This window comes from Crinia signifera, chromosome 7 (genome assembly GCF_055691185.1).
Source record: "Crinia signifera chromosome 7, ASM5569118v1, whole genome shotgun sequence".
NCBI lineage: Eukaryota > Metazoa > Chordata > Amphibia > Anura > Myobatrachidae > Crinia > Crinia signifera.
Genome location: NC_139223.1, coordinates 30361503 through 30375434, shown reverse-complemented (window position 1 = coordinate 30375434; position 13932 = coordinate 30361503). Strand labels below are relative to the sequence as shown.

The window sequence follows — 13932 nt, the reverse complement described above, 5'->3', positions numbered from 1 at the left end:
GCGGGGGGAGGTGATGTCAAGGGGGTGAGATGTGTAGAACGTTATACACATAGAACACTTTTCCCTAGGGGGGGCGGGTTTGTGTATCCTGCTGGGCGGGAACGTTAGCTACACAGGGGATGAGTGACAGATCTGGCTAAATATATAAGATAGTAGAACGTGACTTTTTTTGTTGTAACAATGAATTATCATTGTTCTTTATTTCACATCTGCTCACAATTTAAGTAATGATCACTCTTATATTAGAAATAATGTTTTTATGTCGTTTTGAATTTATAGAACTTTATGGAGTGCTCCCCCGCAGCCAATCAGTCCACTGCACCTGTGACATTACATTTCTGGATCCACCACAGTTCAAGTCGGGTCCCGGACGGAGGACAGACAGGAAGCGGGTGAGTCCTAATTGTCACGTGTGTAACCAATGCAGAAAACATAATGTATTTAACAGTGTTTTATCTAGCACTAAATAATAATTATAAAATAGTAATAATAATAATAATAATTAATAATAAAAAAATAATAATAACAAAATAATTTTCAAAGTAATAATAATAATAATAATAATAACATTTATGATGAAGATATTAATAATAATAATCCAAATTCTAACAATTATGAAAAATAATAAAAAATGATAGTATAATAAATAATAATAATAATAACAACAATGATAACAGTAAAACTGTGCAGTAAAAGTGACATTAATGCAAGCAGACAAGCAGTAAAGGAATAGTGTATGAACCCTCGCCCCTGCCTCAGTGCAGCTGGCGGCGGGCAATGTGTTAAAGCGCATGCGCTGCCGCCGCTGGAGGGAATTCCCGTACGTACTACCGTAGTATTGTAGGAGAAAGAGGGCACGCCCAGAGGCATGCCGGGTATTGTAGTCTACTAGTCTTCCCCTCGGGGCACTCTCTGCGCACTGACGGACTACATTTCCCGGCAGGCATCGCGGCCCCTAGAACGTGTGGTCAGCGCTGAATGGCTGGGCTGCTCTGAAGGATGTGTGAGTGCAAAAATCCTACATGTAAGTGACTGCTGGTCATCTGACCGGCACTCCACATCATCATTACCCTACATATAAATATCTAATATACAGGCACCCATCACCTGCTGCACACAGCACAAGGTACATGTCACTTATTATACATAGTTTTATATGCATGCATCCCTCCCATCTGTCACGGGAGGAAAGTAATGCACATTCACAGTCATTATTATAATATTGCTTTGCATTATTGCATATGTGGTTGTGTGCCTATATAGATAGATAGATAGATAGATAGATAGATAGCTAGATATACTATATAGTTGCCTACCCTCCTGCATAGTGCATTCTGCAGGAGACTCCCTGACATATCAGCAATCTCCCTCCCTCAGTAGTCTAGCAATCTCCCTCATGTCACATAGCCCACATTACACTATTACCATAGTTACCTCCCCTCCTGCATTCTGTAGGAGACTCCCTGATATACCGTAGCAGCAATCTCCCTCTCTCCCTCATTAGTCTAGCAATCTCCCTCATGTCACCTAGCCCACATTACACTGTTACATCATAGTTACTTCCCTCCTGCATTTTGCAGGAGACTCCCTGACATAGCAGCAATCTCCCTCTCTCCCTCATTAGTCTAACAATCTCCCTCATTTCACCTAGCCCACATTACACTGTTACATAATAGTTACCTCCCCTCCTGCATTCTGCAGGAGACTCCCTGACATAGCAGCAATCTCCCTCTCTCCCTCATTGGTCTAGCTATCTCCCTCATGTCACCTAGCCCACATTACATGGTTACATCATAGTTACCTCCCCTCCTGCATTCTGCAGGAGACTCCATGATATAGCAGCAATCTCCCTCTCTCCCTCATTAGTCTAGCAATCTTTCTCATGCCACCTAGCCCACATTACAGTTACATCATAGTTACCTCCCCTCCTGCTTTCTGCAGGAGACTCCCTGACATAGCAGCAATCTCCCTCATTAGTCTAACAATCTCCCTCATTTCACCTAGCCCACATTACACTGTTACATCATAGTTACCTCCCCTCCTGCATTCTGCAGGAGACTCCCTGACATAGCAGCAATCTCCCTCTCTCCCTCATTGGTTTAGCAATCTCCCTCATGTCACCTAGCCCACATTACATGGTTACATCATAGTTACCTCCCCTCCTGCATTCTGCAGGAGACTCCCTGACATAGCAGCAATCTCCCTCTCTCCCTCATTAGTCTAGCAATCTCCCTCATGTCACCTAGCCCACATTACACTGTTACATGTTTGGGGGAAAAGAAATTAGGGTACTTGTTTAGTTTCATGGTGGCAGCATGGCCGCGCGCTGTTTCCAGGTCTCTGCCCCCTCGCTGCGCTCGCCGCACTATCTAAAATCAGCTCCATGCCAATGTGGATAGTGGGGGTATGAACTATCCACGTCCATGTAGTTTATTTTACAAAGTGTGGAGAGCGCAACCCAGAAGTAGCGCGGCCATGCTGCCGACATGAAACGAAACAAGTACCAAAATGAGAGATAGATACATTTACATTGAATCATCAGCACCATTTCCCAGCACATTACCAAGTATAGTATCTCTTACTAACTGCTGTGGGGCTCATCTACATTTGTATACAAATAATTGTAAAAGATTCCTCTCAGATGTAGCGGTACACACCCACGCTTCTAGGTGCCACGTTCACAATCTCCTTTCTCTCCATATATGGAAGTAGACACGCCCTTAATGGGGCGCTGTGCAAAATTATATTTCCAACTATAATCTCCCTGAAACTAGTTTTCAAAAGTAGGCAAGCATGATATATATATATATATATATATACATTTATTTTTATGGTAAATAAATTGAATTTTCTTGAAAAACTTGTCCTAAACAATAAACCCCACATGTATTCCTCCCCCCCCCCCCCCACCCCCCCTCTAGTCTCTACCATCCCTCTGTCCACCCAAAATGTCCACTTTCTGGATCAATATTTGCTATAGACACTCTCTGTCCAGTATTCTAGAAAAGGTGTCTGCTGGGCTCTTCTGCCACATTGGAGTTGATGCGGTTGGGCCAAGCTCTTGGTCCCGCCACATTTAGCAGCGGCGGCTGCCATGTTTCTGCTGCTCAGGAATCTTGTATACACGGGTTACATTGGGAGAGCTTGCGGCTTTTATTTCCCACCGCCGGGCTGGGTAATAATCATGAAGAAGGCATTCCAATGCAGGCCGCACGTGGCAGAGTTTGCACTGGCCACAAATATATGTTTTTATCTGCAAAAATATCAAGCGATATGTGCAGAAAATGATTGTGGGACTTTACAGCACGGAAATGGCGGCTTATTGACTGTACCGCTGCTAATATTCATGCTCACTATATAATTTTGTTGTATTTTCCCAGCTGTGGGGTCTTAGCTTACAGACGTGGGCGCTGGCTGAGTCGTGGACGCCTACAACAAGATGGTGATTGGCGACCAATGCCGCCCGCTCCTCCTCGTTCTCCTAGCGCTGGCACTGGCTGAACAGACAGAATACACAGAGAGTGATGGTGGCTGGTACGTATAAGTCACATATCCGCTGCATAGTAGGGATGGCCATCGTTGCCTTTGCCATCGATGGTAAAAATGCAACAGACAATCGATAGTGTATTTCTATTCAATGGATGACCATCGATGATTTTACATATCGATGGTCATCCATTATCTTTGATTGATTGGCCTGTGGGCCAATCAAAATGTGGGGGCGGGGCTTCACCGGTGTCGGGGCGGAGTTAAGCTCTGTGTCCCGGCTCCTTACTGAAAAAGCAAAAACTAAACTATTCGTTTAAGCTTGACATCGATGGTGGGATACCATCTGGTTCTCCCACATCGGTGGCAAAACTATTCAACATCGGCCATGAACCATCGATGATTTCTAATCATGGATGGTCGATGGCCATCCCTACTGCATAGCAAGTAGGTAAATGCCAAATCCTCTCGTCCTCAGATAAAAGTAAGCTTGGATTTACTTTTATCCTGCAGGGTGATGGCCAAAATGGGGGCGGGCATTGACTTGTGATGTCATCTGCCCGCCCCAAACAAGCAGGTGTCCGACCAACGTTTCCATGGGCGCATCCATCGTTTTTGTCGGTGCTCCCATAAACACTAGGCGAGCCCCAGCGACCGCCTCCTGCCTGTCCATCATTTTGCAAACGCCCCGGCGAGTGTAAAACTCGCTAAAGGCATTCGCTTTGGGGGGGTGTGCACATGCGCATTCCCCCACCATCCAAAACAGGGCCGAATTCACCTCTTTATCTCTCTCCATCAATTAGTAAATAGACCCATCAGGGTTCTATCTTCGACTCCTTGGAGACAGATAACGTACCAGCCAATCAGCTCCTAACTGCCATGTTGCACACAATTCCATGGTTGTGATGTCATCCTCCATATAGATCATGATGTCATGCTTTCCGTGATGAATTCCAGTCTTTGTAGGAGAAGGCTACGTAGAACGCAGTCAGAGGAACATAAAACTCGGGGGAGGCTATACGTTGTTTGTTGGTAGTGTTCATTGAAAGTAGAAGTATCAAAACCGCGGCTATATGACATTTGTAAAGTTTTGTGTGTTCCTGTCCGCAGGCAGAGGAACAATTACTCCCCGCTACAGGAAGAAGAGCGTTGCACGGTGGAGAAAAGAGACACCTCCATCACTTACACAGAATTTATTGACCGGTGAGCGAGCGTTTGGCCCCTTTGGCTTTTAATCTCGTTATCATCTTAAATTTAAAATTAAAAAAGGGTGACTGTATTTTTTCTCTCTCTCCATTACAGGTACGCCTATAAGAGACCGGTAATCCTCCAAGGACTCACAGATAATTCGGTAAGTGTCGGCCGCAGATCACTCTCTCCCTGACACGTCCGTTACCGTGTGCTCTAACGACTTCCCGCCACCGTCTCATTGCCTCCCGCCGTCAGGTGTTCCAGTCCCTGTGCCGTAAGGAGAACCTGCTGGACGCGTACGGCGATCGCCACGTCCGTCTGAGTACGGCAAACACGTACTCCTATGAGAAGGGTGAGTCTCTACTCAATATCACACCTGCAATACCCATTTTATAATCGGTGATGGTTCCGCCAGAGCGGCTCAATTGCCTCCTCTTTCCTGATATACATCTGCAAGAAGTTCATTGATCATATTATTCCGGTATGCCGTCATTAGGTTGACAGTGTCTACATTGATAATCAATTGGTCGACAGGCAAAAAGCAGCCTTGTAAAAAACTGTTGACATGCATTAGGTCGATATAGTCAAAATGTCAACATAAGCAAACTGTTGACATGAAAAATAATAACATGGATTAAGATCAAAATTAGTTTTTAACCGACTTGTTTATAGTTTACCATCCCTGTGGGCATAGTGGGAGAGTGTGCCAAGCCCGCATCCTGGTGATCGCAGCAGACGTGCAGTGTCCATGACTACCTATGTCTACAAAAAAAACTTTATTTTTTCCATGATCACTATTTGCTTGTGTCGACCGAATGCATTTCAACCTTTTTCATGTGTCCACCTTTTGCCTGTCGACCAATAGTCAATAGGTCGACCTTAGGCTTGTCAACATAATGATCCACATCCATTATTCCTTCCGAAAGCCGTACAGCAGCTGTAAATAGATTCCTGATCCTGGCTTTTGTGATCCGCTGCTGTGTGCATAGACGCAGCATCGGACCGTCTGCGAGAACATCGGACTAACCCTCAGATTACCTGGACAGGTATGGATCATTGGGTGGACAGCATGTAGGTCGAATGACTCAAGGTCGACATGACAGAAGGTTGACATTGGTTAGGTCGACAGGGTCATTAGTTTGACACAAGCATTAGGTCGACATGAGGTTTCTCACCTTTTTTTGTCCCAAACATCGAATAGCAGCGCTGCAGGAAATGCTGCGTGGTCCTGCTGTACTGATTATATTTGGTTGAATATGCTGCTCCAACTCCTGATGACAGAAACATTGAGTATTCTATATGATGTTTTTTATGCACGTTTCATTAAATGCACAGCTGGTTTTTATATTGCAAAATAACTGGAGAGTGCTTCCTATTTTTCTCTCCGTATATATGTAAGTGTGTGTGTGTTTGTGTTTATATATTTTTTTCTTTACTTAAGGTGCATAGACCTTGTTACATTGGCCTTTAAACTATAAACATTTCCATATACCTAAAACCTATTTTTCTTGTCTGATTTGCAGTGGATGTCCCCTTCAGAGAATATTTAGATCACTTCCTCAGACCCCAGGACCTGAACTCATTGGGCTGTGGTAAGTTGTGCTATATCCTAGACACACTCCACTTTACATGGAAACCCACAGTTTTTGCATTGTTTTCCCAAGCGTGGAGTGAGCAGAACCATTTCTTCGTGGGATACGGTCATTGGGTCTACAGCAAGTTGGTCGACATGGAGATAGGTCGACACAAGCATTAGGTCGACAGTCAAAATGTCGACATGGGATTTTTCACTGTTTTTTGAGCCGACATGTGCCAACAGGCAGTATTTCATGCCCTACCATCCACTAGGGCGTGGGGAGAATAAAATAGCGAGCGAAGCGGCGCACTGGAAACTGTGTCCATGTTGACTGTGTCGACATTCGGGTAAAAAAACTGTGAAAAACCCCATGTCGACCTTTTGACTGTCAACCTAATGCTTGTGTCGACCTGTTGACCTTAACCCATGTCGACCAAACGGTGTCAGCCTAATGCTTGTCGACGACTTGTTGTAGACCGAAGGATCCCAACCCTTCTTTGCATACAATGCAAACACTAGGAGAAGATGCGCGTTCAGATAGGGACCACACATTGCCAACGGAGATCAGGGGAACGCCTACGGCTGATTAAACAAGATAAGAGGAGCGGCTACATTGTACTCATGCCATGACATCATAATGACAGGCACGCAACTCGTTGTGAAGGTTAAATGGACAATGGAGAGAATATCTGAGCCATTTCCAACATTATTATTATTATTATTATAATTTTATTTATAAGGCGCCACAAGTGTTTCGCAGCGCCGTACAAAGGAACAATACAGGGAGACAAAAACTTGGCATAACATTGAATAAATAACAAAAATGAGTAACTTGTATAACACTTTACTGTGCAAACACAACTTGGCTCTTGGCCTGTATTAGCTTTCACAGTGAATGTCATTATTCTGCTTACATTGTAGTTACCTGTATAGCAGGACCATCTATGGTAGGTCTATGAGGGCTTTCCAACTGGTGACCACCGAATACTATAACAAGTGGACCTAGTATACCTGTATGTGAGCAAGGGTGGTTCTTACTCACTTTATACGGCCCCGCATTGTGCAGATCTCCTTATCTAACAGCTTAGATGGCCCAGCATTGTGCAGATCTCCTTATCTAACAGCTTATATGGGCCCGCATGGTGCAGATCTCCTTATCTAACCACTTATACAGCCCGCATTGTGCAGATCTCCTTATCTAACAGCTTATACGGCCCCCCATTGTGCAGATCTTCTTATCTAACCATTAATACGGCCCCGCATTGTGCAGATTTCCTTATCTAACAGCTTATACGGCCCGCATTATGTAGATCTCCTTATCTAACAGCTTATACGGCCCCCCATTGTGCAGATCTCCTTATCTAACAGCTTATACTGCGACGCATTATGCAGATAACCTTATCTAACCGCTTATACAGCCCCACATTGTGCAGATCTCCTTATCTAACAGCTTATATGGCCCGCATTATGTAGATCTCCTTATCTAACAGCTTATACGGCCCCCCATTGTGCAGATCTCCTTATCTAACCATTTATACGGCCAACATTGTGCAGATCTCCCTATCTAACCATTTATACGGCCAACATTGTGCAGATCTCCCTATCTAACCATTTATATGGCCCACATTGTGCAGATCTCCTTATCTAATCTTAGCTCCTTATCTAACGGCTCATACAGCCCTGCATTGTGCAGATCTCGTTATCTAACCACTTATACAGGCCCCATTGTGCAGATCTCCTTATCTAACAGCTTATACGCCCCTCATTGTGCAGATCTCCTTATCTAACCATTTATACGGCCCACATTGTGCATATCTCCTTATCTAACCGCTTATACAGCCGGCATTGTTCAGATCTCCTTATCTAACAGATTATACGGCCCGCATTTTGCAGAACTCCAAATCTAATGGGGCCCATACAACTGCGATAAATGGTGACAATGCTCCATTCTGGAGATGATTGTCACTATTAATCTTTAATGTGTGGGCTCCCCCTTCTTGCAATCCAAATCAATAATTGATCAGGATCGCTGAATCAGATTTTTAAACATGTTTAAAATCTGGTTTTATCGGTGGTTCATCTTTGTATGTGTGGGCATCCTAACTTCTTGAATCTTCCTGCACTGATTTCTAGCACTTATTAATTCAAATTGTTACCTGGGAACGGTAAAGTGTACCAAGCTGCAGCGAGGCTCCAGGCCCAAAGCATAGCCATGCCAGGGGACGCAATACACTAATTAGGGGTTTGTTCCTCTCCTATGACCCATGACGTCTCCCCCTCTTTACCTGCAGATACTCTGTATTTCTTTGGTGACAACAACTTCACGGAGTGGGGGTCTCTGTTTCAGAAATACACCCCACCGCCGTTCAAGCTGCCAGGCACTACCGGGGCGTACAGCTTTGGTATAGCGGGTAAGTGGGATGATTCACCACCGTGGTCATACGGACAGAGGGAGCGTTGTCCAAAAGTGACCACTCAGACATATGCGCCTTTTCATTTTGTATATAGCGTTAGAAATCGGACAGCTAGAATGTGATTGGTGGGCAACTATTTCCACAGATGTCCCCGCTGTAGCCTAGGTGACAATGGATGACAGGATGTTCCTCTGTTATACATCTATACTGAGTGTTGCCTCTTTTCTCCAGGTTCGGGAACTGGAGTCCCCTTCCATTGGCACGGGCCTGGCTACTCTGAGGTTATTTATGGTAGGAAAGTAAGTGGCCAAAGGAACTAGACCGCCTCCAGGCCGATAGTCACGGATCCGCATGCTACAGGGGCAGAATGATGCTGCAGCACTTGCTCCTCCTACTCTGAGGGGACACCTGGTTTGGGTTGCACTGTAGATTCCTTGTGTAATTGCTGTATCCTATAGTCCAAAAGTTCATTCACACCACAACTCTTTCTGACACTAATTTATCCTCCACCAGCGCTGGTTCCTTTACCCACCAGACAAGACCCCGGAGTTTAATCCCAACAGGACCACTGTCTCGTGGATGATGGATACCTACCCGTTCCTCCCGGCAGAGGATCGTCCTATAGAGTGCACCATCAGACCTGGAGAGGTACGTTGAGTGAGGGAGATGTGAAGAGCACAGGTTGAGGAGGGGGGCAGGCTAATGGAGTTGATGGAGAGAGAGCTGGTAGAAGAAGGGGGACAGTGTAGCATGGTTAGTGGAGAGAGCGAGTGGGATGAGGAAGGTGTGCAATAGTGTGGTTGGTGGAGAGAAGGAAGAGACTGGTGGAGACAGAGCGGGATGAGGAAGGTGTGCCTCAGTGTGGTTGGTGGAGACAGAGCGGGATTAGGAAGGTGTGCCTCAGTGTGGTTGGTGGAGACAGAGCGGGATGAGGAAGGTGCATAGTAGTGTGGTTGGTGAAGAGAGGGAAGACATGTAGGGAGAAATACAAGAAAAAGAAACAATTTCACCTATGGCACTGTAATCTCCAAGCTGCACAAGACAGAAAGATGATGGTCACCGGACCATCCAAGGGTCGATAAACAAAAAGTACAAAGTCCTGTCTCCTTGCGCTAGGAGTGTCCAAATATTCTTCGAATCTCAGATGTGGAGATATGAAAAATAAAAAGAAAATGTGCACAGATGTGAATTCTTCGTTTGCATATAGTATGGATCTCCCAAGATGTGTGGGGGGACAATCAGAAGAGGTTGTGTTCCCAACAGGTTCCAGTTGATCCACCAAGGGGAATCTTTACGGGGTCACCCCACAAGTGCCTTATAGACAAATGCTTACATGTATGCTTACATAAACATGTAGGGGCGACTCATATAAAGGTATCTTTCTCAGATCTATGATATCCCAAAGCTCCAAAGATTTCCTCCAAGTTCCAGTTGTAAGTATATGGAACAAAGTAGAAACCAGATAAAATGAGTTATCAATGAATATTAATATCCCAACATGTGTAAAGGACCAATCAGAAAAGGTGTGTTCCCATAGTTTCCAAACGATCCAAATGCAAGGGGTCTTTAAGGGATCACCCCACTCGTGCCTTATATAAACAAATGCTTACACGTATGCTTACATAGACAAATTAGGGTGACTCATATAAAGGTATCTTTCTCCAGATGAAATAAACTCTCCAAAATTCCAGATAAAAAAACGATTTAATATTCCACAAGTAGTAAAAAAGAGGCTCACATTCCTTCCAGTCAAACAAATCTCACACTAGTTGGTACATGTAGGGAGAGGCTGGTGGAGACAGAGCAGGTTGAGGAAAGTGTGCCGTATTGTGGTTGGTGGAGAGGAGGACATGTAGGGAGAGGTTGGTGGAGACAAAGTGAGTGGGATGAGGAAGGTGTGCCATAGTGTGGTTGGTGGAGAGAAGGAAGACATGAAGGGAGAGGCTGGTGAAGACAGAGCGGGATGAGGAAGGTGTGCCTCAGTGTGGTTGGTGGAGACAGAGCGGGATGAGGAAGGTGCATAGTAGTGTGGTTGGTGAAGAGAGGAAAGACATGTAGGGAGGGGTTGGTGGAGAGAGAGTGGGATGAGGAAGGTGTGCTCTAGTGTGGTTGGTGGAGACAGAGCGGCATGAGGAAGCTGTGCCATATTGTGGTTGGTGGAGAGAGGGAGGATGTGTAGGGAGAGGTTGGTGGAGACAGAGCGGGATGAGGAAGGTGTGCCTCAGTGTGGTTGGTGGAGACAGAGCGGGATGAGGAAGGTGTGCCGTAGCGTGGTTGGTGGAGACAGAGCGGGATGAGAAAGGTGTGCCTTAGTGTGGTTGGTGGAGACAGAGCAATAGGAGGGGGAAGGGGCAGTGTTAGTAGGAGAGGAGATGGTAAGAGTGGTGCTTATGGGACATGTATACAGGACAGAATAATGTGATAATGTGGAGAGGGTGAGATGAGGTTGTTGGAGAAACGTGCTGTGAGAGGAGAGGGTGGGATAGGTTATGCAGTGAGGTTGTTGGAGAAAGTGAGGATATGGCACTGTGAACGGAGGCGGTGAGAAGGATAAGGAGCTGTGAGAGGAGATGGTGGGATGGGGGGCTGTGTGGCTGGTGGATAGATGTAAGACCAGAGCAGGGATAACAGGATAACTAGGTGCTGAGGAGTTGGATGAGGATGAAGGTGGGGAGATGGAGAGCCAGGAGAGAAGTACAGTGGCAGGACATGTGTGCATTGTTGTAGGAATTTATAGGGCAGACAGGGAAGTTTTAATGCAGCTGGAAAAGAGAGGGGGAATATGATGGGTGCATTGTGGCGATAGGAACAGAGGTGATAAGATTAGCACAATAAATACAGGACAGTCTAACGTGACCATGTGTCTACATCCCACCCAGGTACTGTACTTCCCAGATCGGTGGTGGCATGCCACACTGAACCTCGACACCAGCGTCTTCATCTCCACATTCCTGGGATAGAGGGACCCTGCATATTACACAACAACCAGAAGCCTCACAGCCGCAAACTGGCAGCCTTCAAACATCTCTGGACCAGTCATAGTGATCAGTCTGTCCCTTTACTCTACATGCACTGGTCTGTACCCAGTGTGACCCACTACTGACAGAGCACTGGGGAGATCCATGTGAATTCAGGAATTTTAACATAGCATGTGCAGTTTTCATTGTACTGGAAAAGCCACTTGCTATGTTAGTACTTTGCACATGGGTTTATTCTGCGATAGGGAGTTGTTTATGTAGATTTGTTACTGATGTTAGGTATTAGTTTGATCACAAAGTCTACCTGACATTTACCATGTTCGGCACTTACTCATTACACTACGAAAGTGATTGGAAAAGGTTTTGTACAAGTGATCTTGCAACCAATGATCTGGAATACTGGGTGTCCAATCGGCACACGAGGGACCACTAGTCAGGAGTATGAAGCTTTGCAGACCCGCCCCCCAATCAAGAACCGTACTGTTGCCTAGTTACATGTAAAGGGCATTATCATATTTCAACACTAATAATTATGTGAATTTATATATTTTATATGTTGTGAATCAAGGGAGTCTATTTGTTAGGAGTAAGTTGGGACCTAGAAGCAGAGGTCACAGCAAATTTGCACCGCAATTTCAATTAAATTCCAAATTTGACTTGTGTGTTGCCAGCAAACTTTTTTCCTTATTCTGTGCAACCCCTTCTGAGAAGGTGAAAGGTAGGAAAATACTGTCTGGACGCATTGCAAAACCTTGAGTACACCCCTCTCAATCATTTGCGGATCGAGGGGGGGGGGGGGTGTCAGCGGTATGCAGGGGGTGTTAATGGTGCAAGACAATGAGATAATGTATTGATGGGAGAGGGGTTTTGAGAACTAAGTTTTTGATTTACAGAGGTCTATAAAAGGTCCTGTTTAGGGATGGCCATCGATGATTAGAAATCATCGATGGTTTGTGGCCGATGTCAAATAGTTATGACATCGATGGGGGAGAACCAGATGGTTTCCTTGTTTCGTTTTGCTATTTTCACTAAGGGGCCGGTGCATGGGAGCATAGCTCCGCCCCAAACACCGGTGAAGCCCACACCCACATACCAATCAATCAAAGAAAATAGATGACCATCGATATGTAAAAACATTGATGGTCATCCATTGCATAGTTATACACTATCGATAGCCAGGTGCACTTTTGCCATTGATGGTATAGGCAACGATGGCCTTTTCTAGTCCGGCTATCTCAGTTGTAATTCTTTGGGCGGTCCAGCATGGTTTCCCCACTTTCTTATAGATAATAAACATTCTGCATCTCCTCAAGCCCCGCAAATCACCATTTCTAATCCCATACTTATCAGGCGCCACAATCTATGCAATTGTCATGATGAGAGTTTGCTTTCAGGAACTCAAATCAAACTGATTCCAAACGTGTAGAGATTCTGCCCTCTCTGGTGTCATAGATTACTGTAACTGATTATCTGATCTGGATGTGACCTTTGTCAAATGGAGAAAACAAGGTCCTCGGATTTAAAACTTTTAATCAACATTCGTAAGCCTCAAAACCCAATTGGGTATATTCAATTAATAGAATGGGTTCGGTGGTTCTACGCTATCATTTGAAGCAGATCTTAGCGATTGTGATGATTGAATGTATACATCTACCCCATCGCTTGCTGACTGCGCTCTTTTTAAAAACTTTCAATTATATTTAATTAATATCAAATCCATCCCACATTTGTTTGGATCCGACATGCCCTATTCAATCAGCGGACAAATCTGCATGTCGGATTTGGCCGCTGCTGCTCCTCACCTGGCCGGCACGTGACTGGATGAGCGACTGAGAAGGCGACGGGAGGATGAGCTGCTGCTGCACACCCGGCGCAATCCTCCCTGCCTCAATCCAACTTTTTTGCAAGTCGGATTGAGATTGCTGGAAACAGGGTCAAAACCTGCCGGATTTGGCTGCGTTTCCGACAAAAGCGAGTGAATCCGTGGCTATAACAAGGGCCGTTCAGTGCCGACTCTGTAAGCAGTGTTATCTGAGCGCACCCCTCAACCTACCTCTCTTCTGCATGAATAGTTACAGATCACCTACAGATGTGTCCATGTACACACTTATTTGCTAAATTATTGATTAAGACGCACAAACAGCTTCTACTGATTACAATACGCGACATGTCTATATTGTGTGTGGCTGCAGCTCCATCTGCATACAAAACGCTACATTACATTGTTTTCCAGGAAAACACTGGAGCATTCCATTTCTTACAGCTGAAGTCACACAGTGAAATAAGG

At 45.2% G+C, this 13932-nt stretch overlaps 1 protein-coding gene across 3 annotated transcripts; it reads left to right on the top strand.

Moving 5' to 3' along the window:
- The first annotated feature begins 908 nt into the window (after positions 1–908).
- On the top strand, positions 909–12301 carry JMJD8 (jumonji domain containing 8). Of its 3 annotated transcripts, none has more exons than XM_083152744.1 (10): positions 909–1024; positions 3381–3534; positions 4597–4689; positions 4789–4837; positions 4933–5029; positions 6201–6269; positions 8545–8664; positions 8899–8966; positions 9181–9315; positions 11547–12301. In XM_083152744.1, the coding sequence occupies exons 2-10, from the start codon at positions 3440–3442 to the stop codon at positions 11625–11627; spliced, it is 807 nt and encodes a 268-aa protein (XP_083008870.1). In that variant the 5' UTR covers positions 909–1024; positions 3381–3439; the 3' UTR covers positions 11628–12301. The 3 variants fall into 3 exon arrangements, with proteins under 3 accessions (XP_083008870.1, XP_083008872.1, XP_083008871.1); XM_083152746.1 differs by having other exon boundaries at positions 958–1003; XM_083152745.1 differs by having other exon boundaries at positions 997–1126.
- The last annotated feature ends 1631 nt before the right edge of the window (positions 12302–13932 follow it).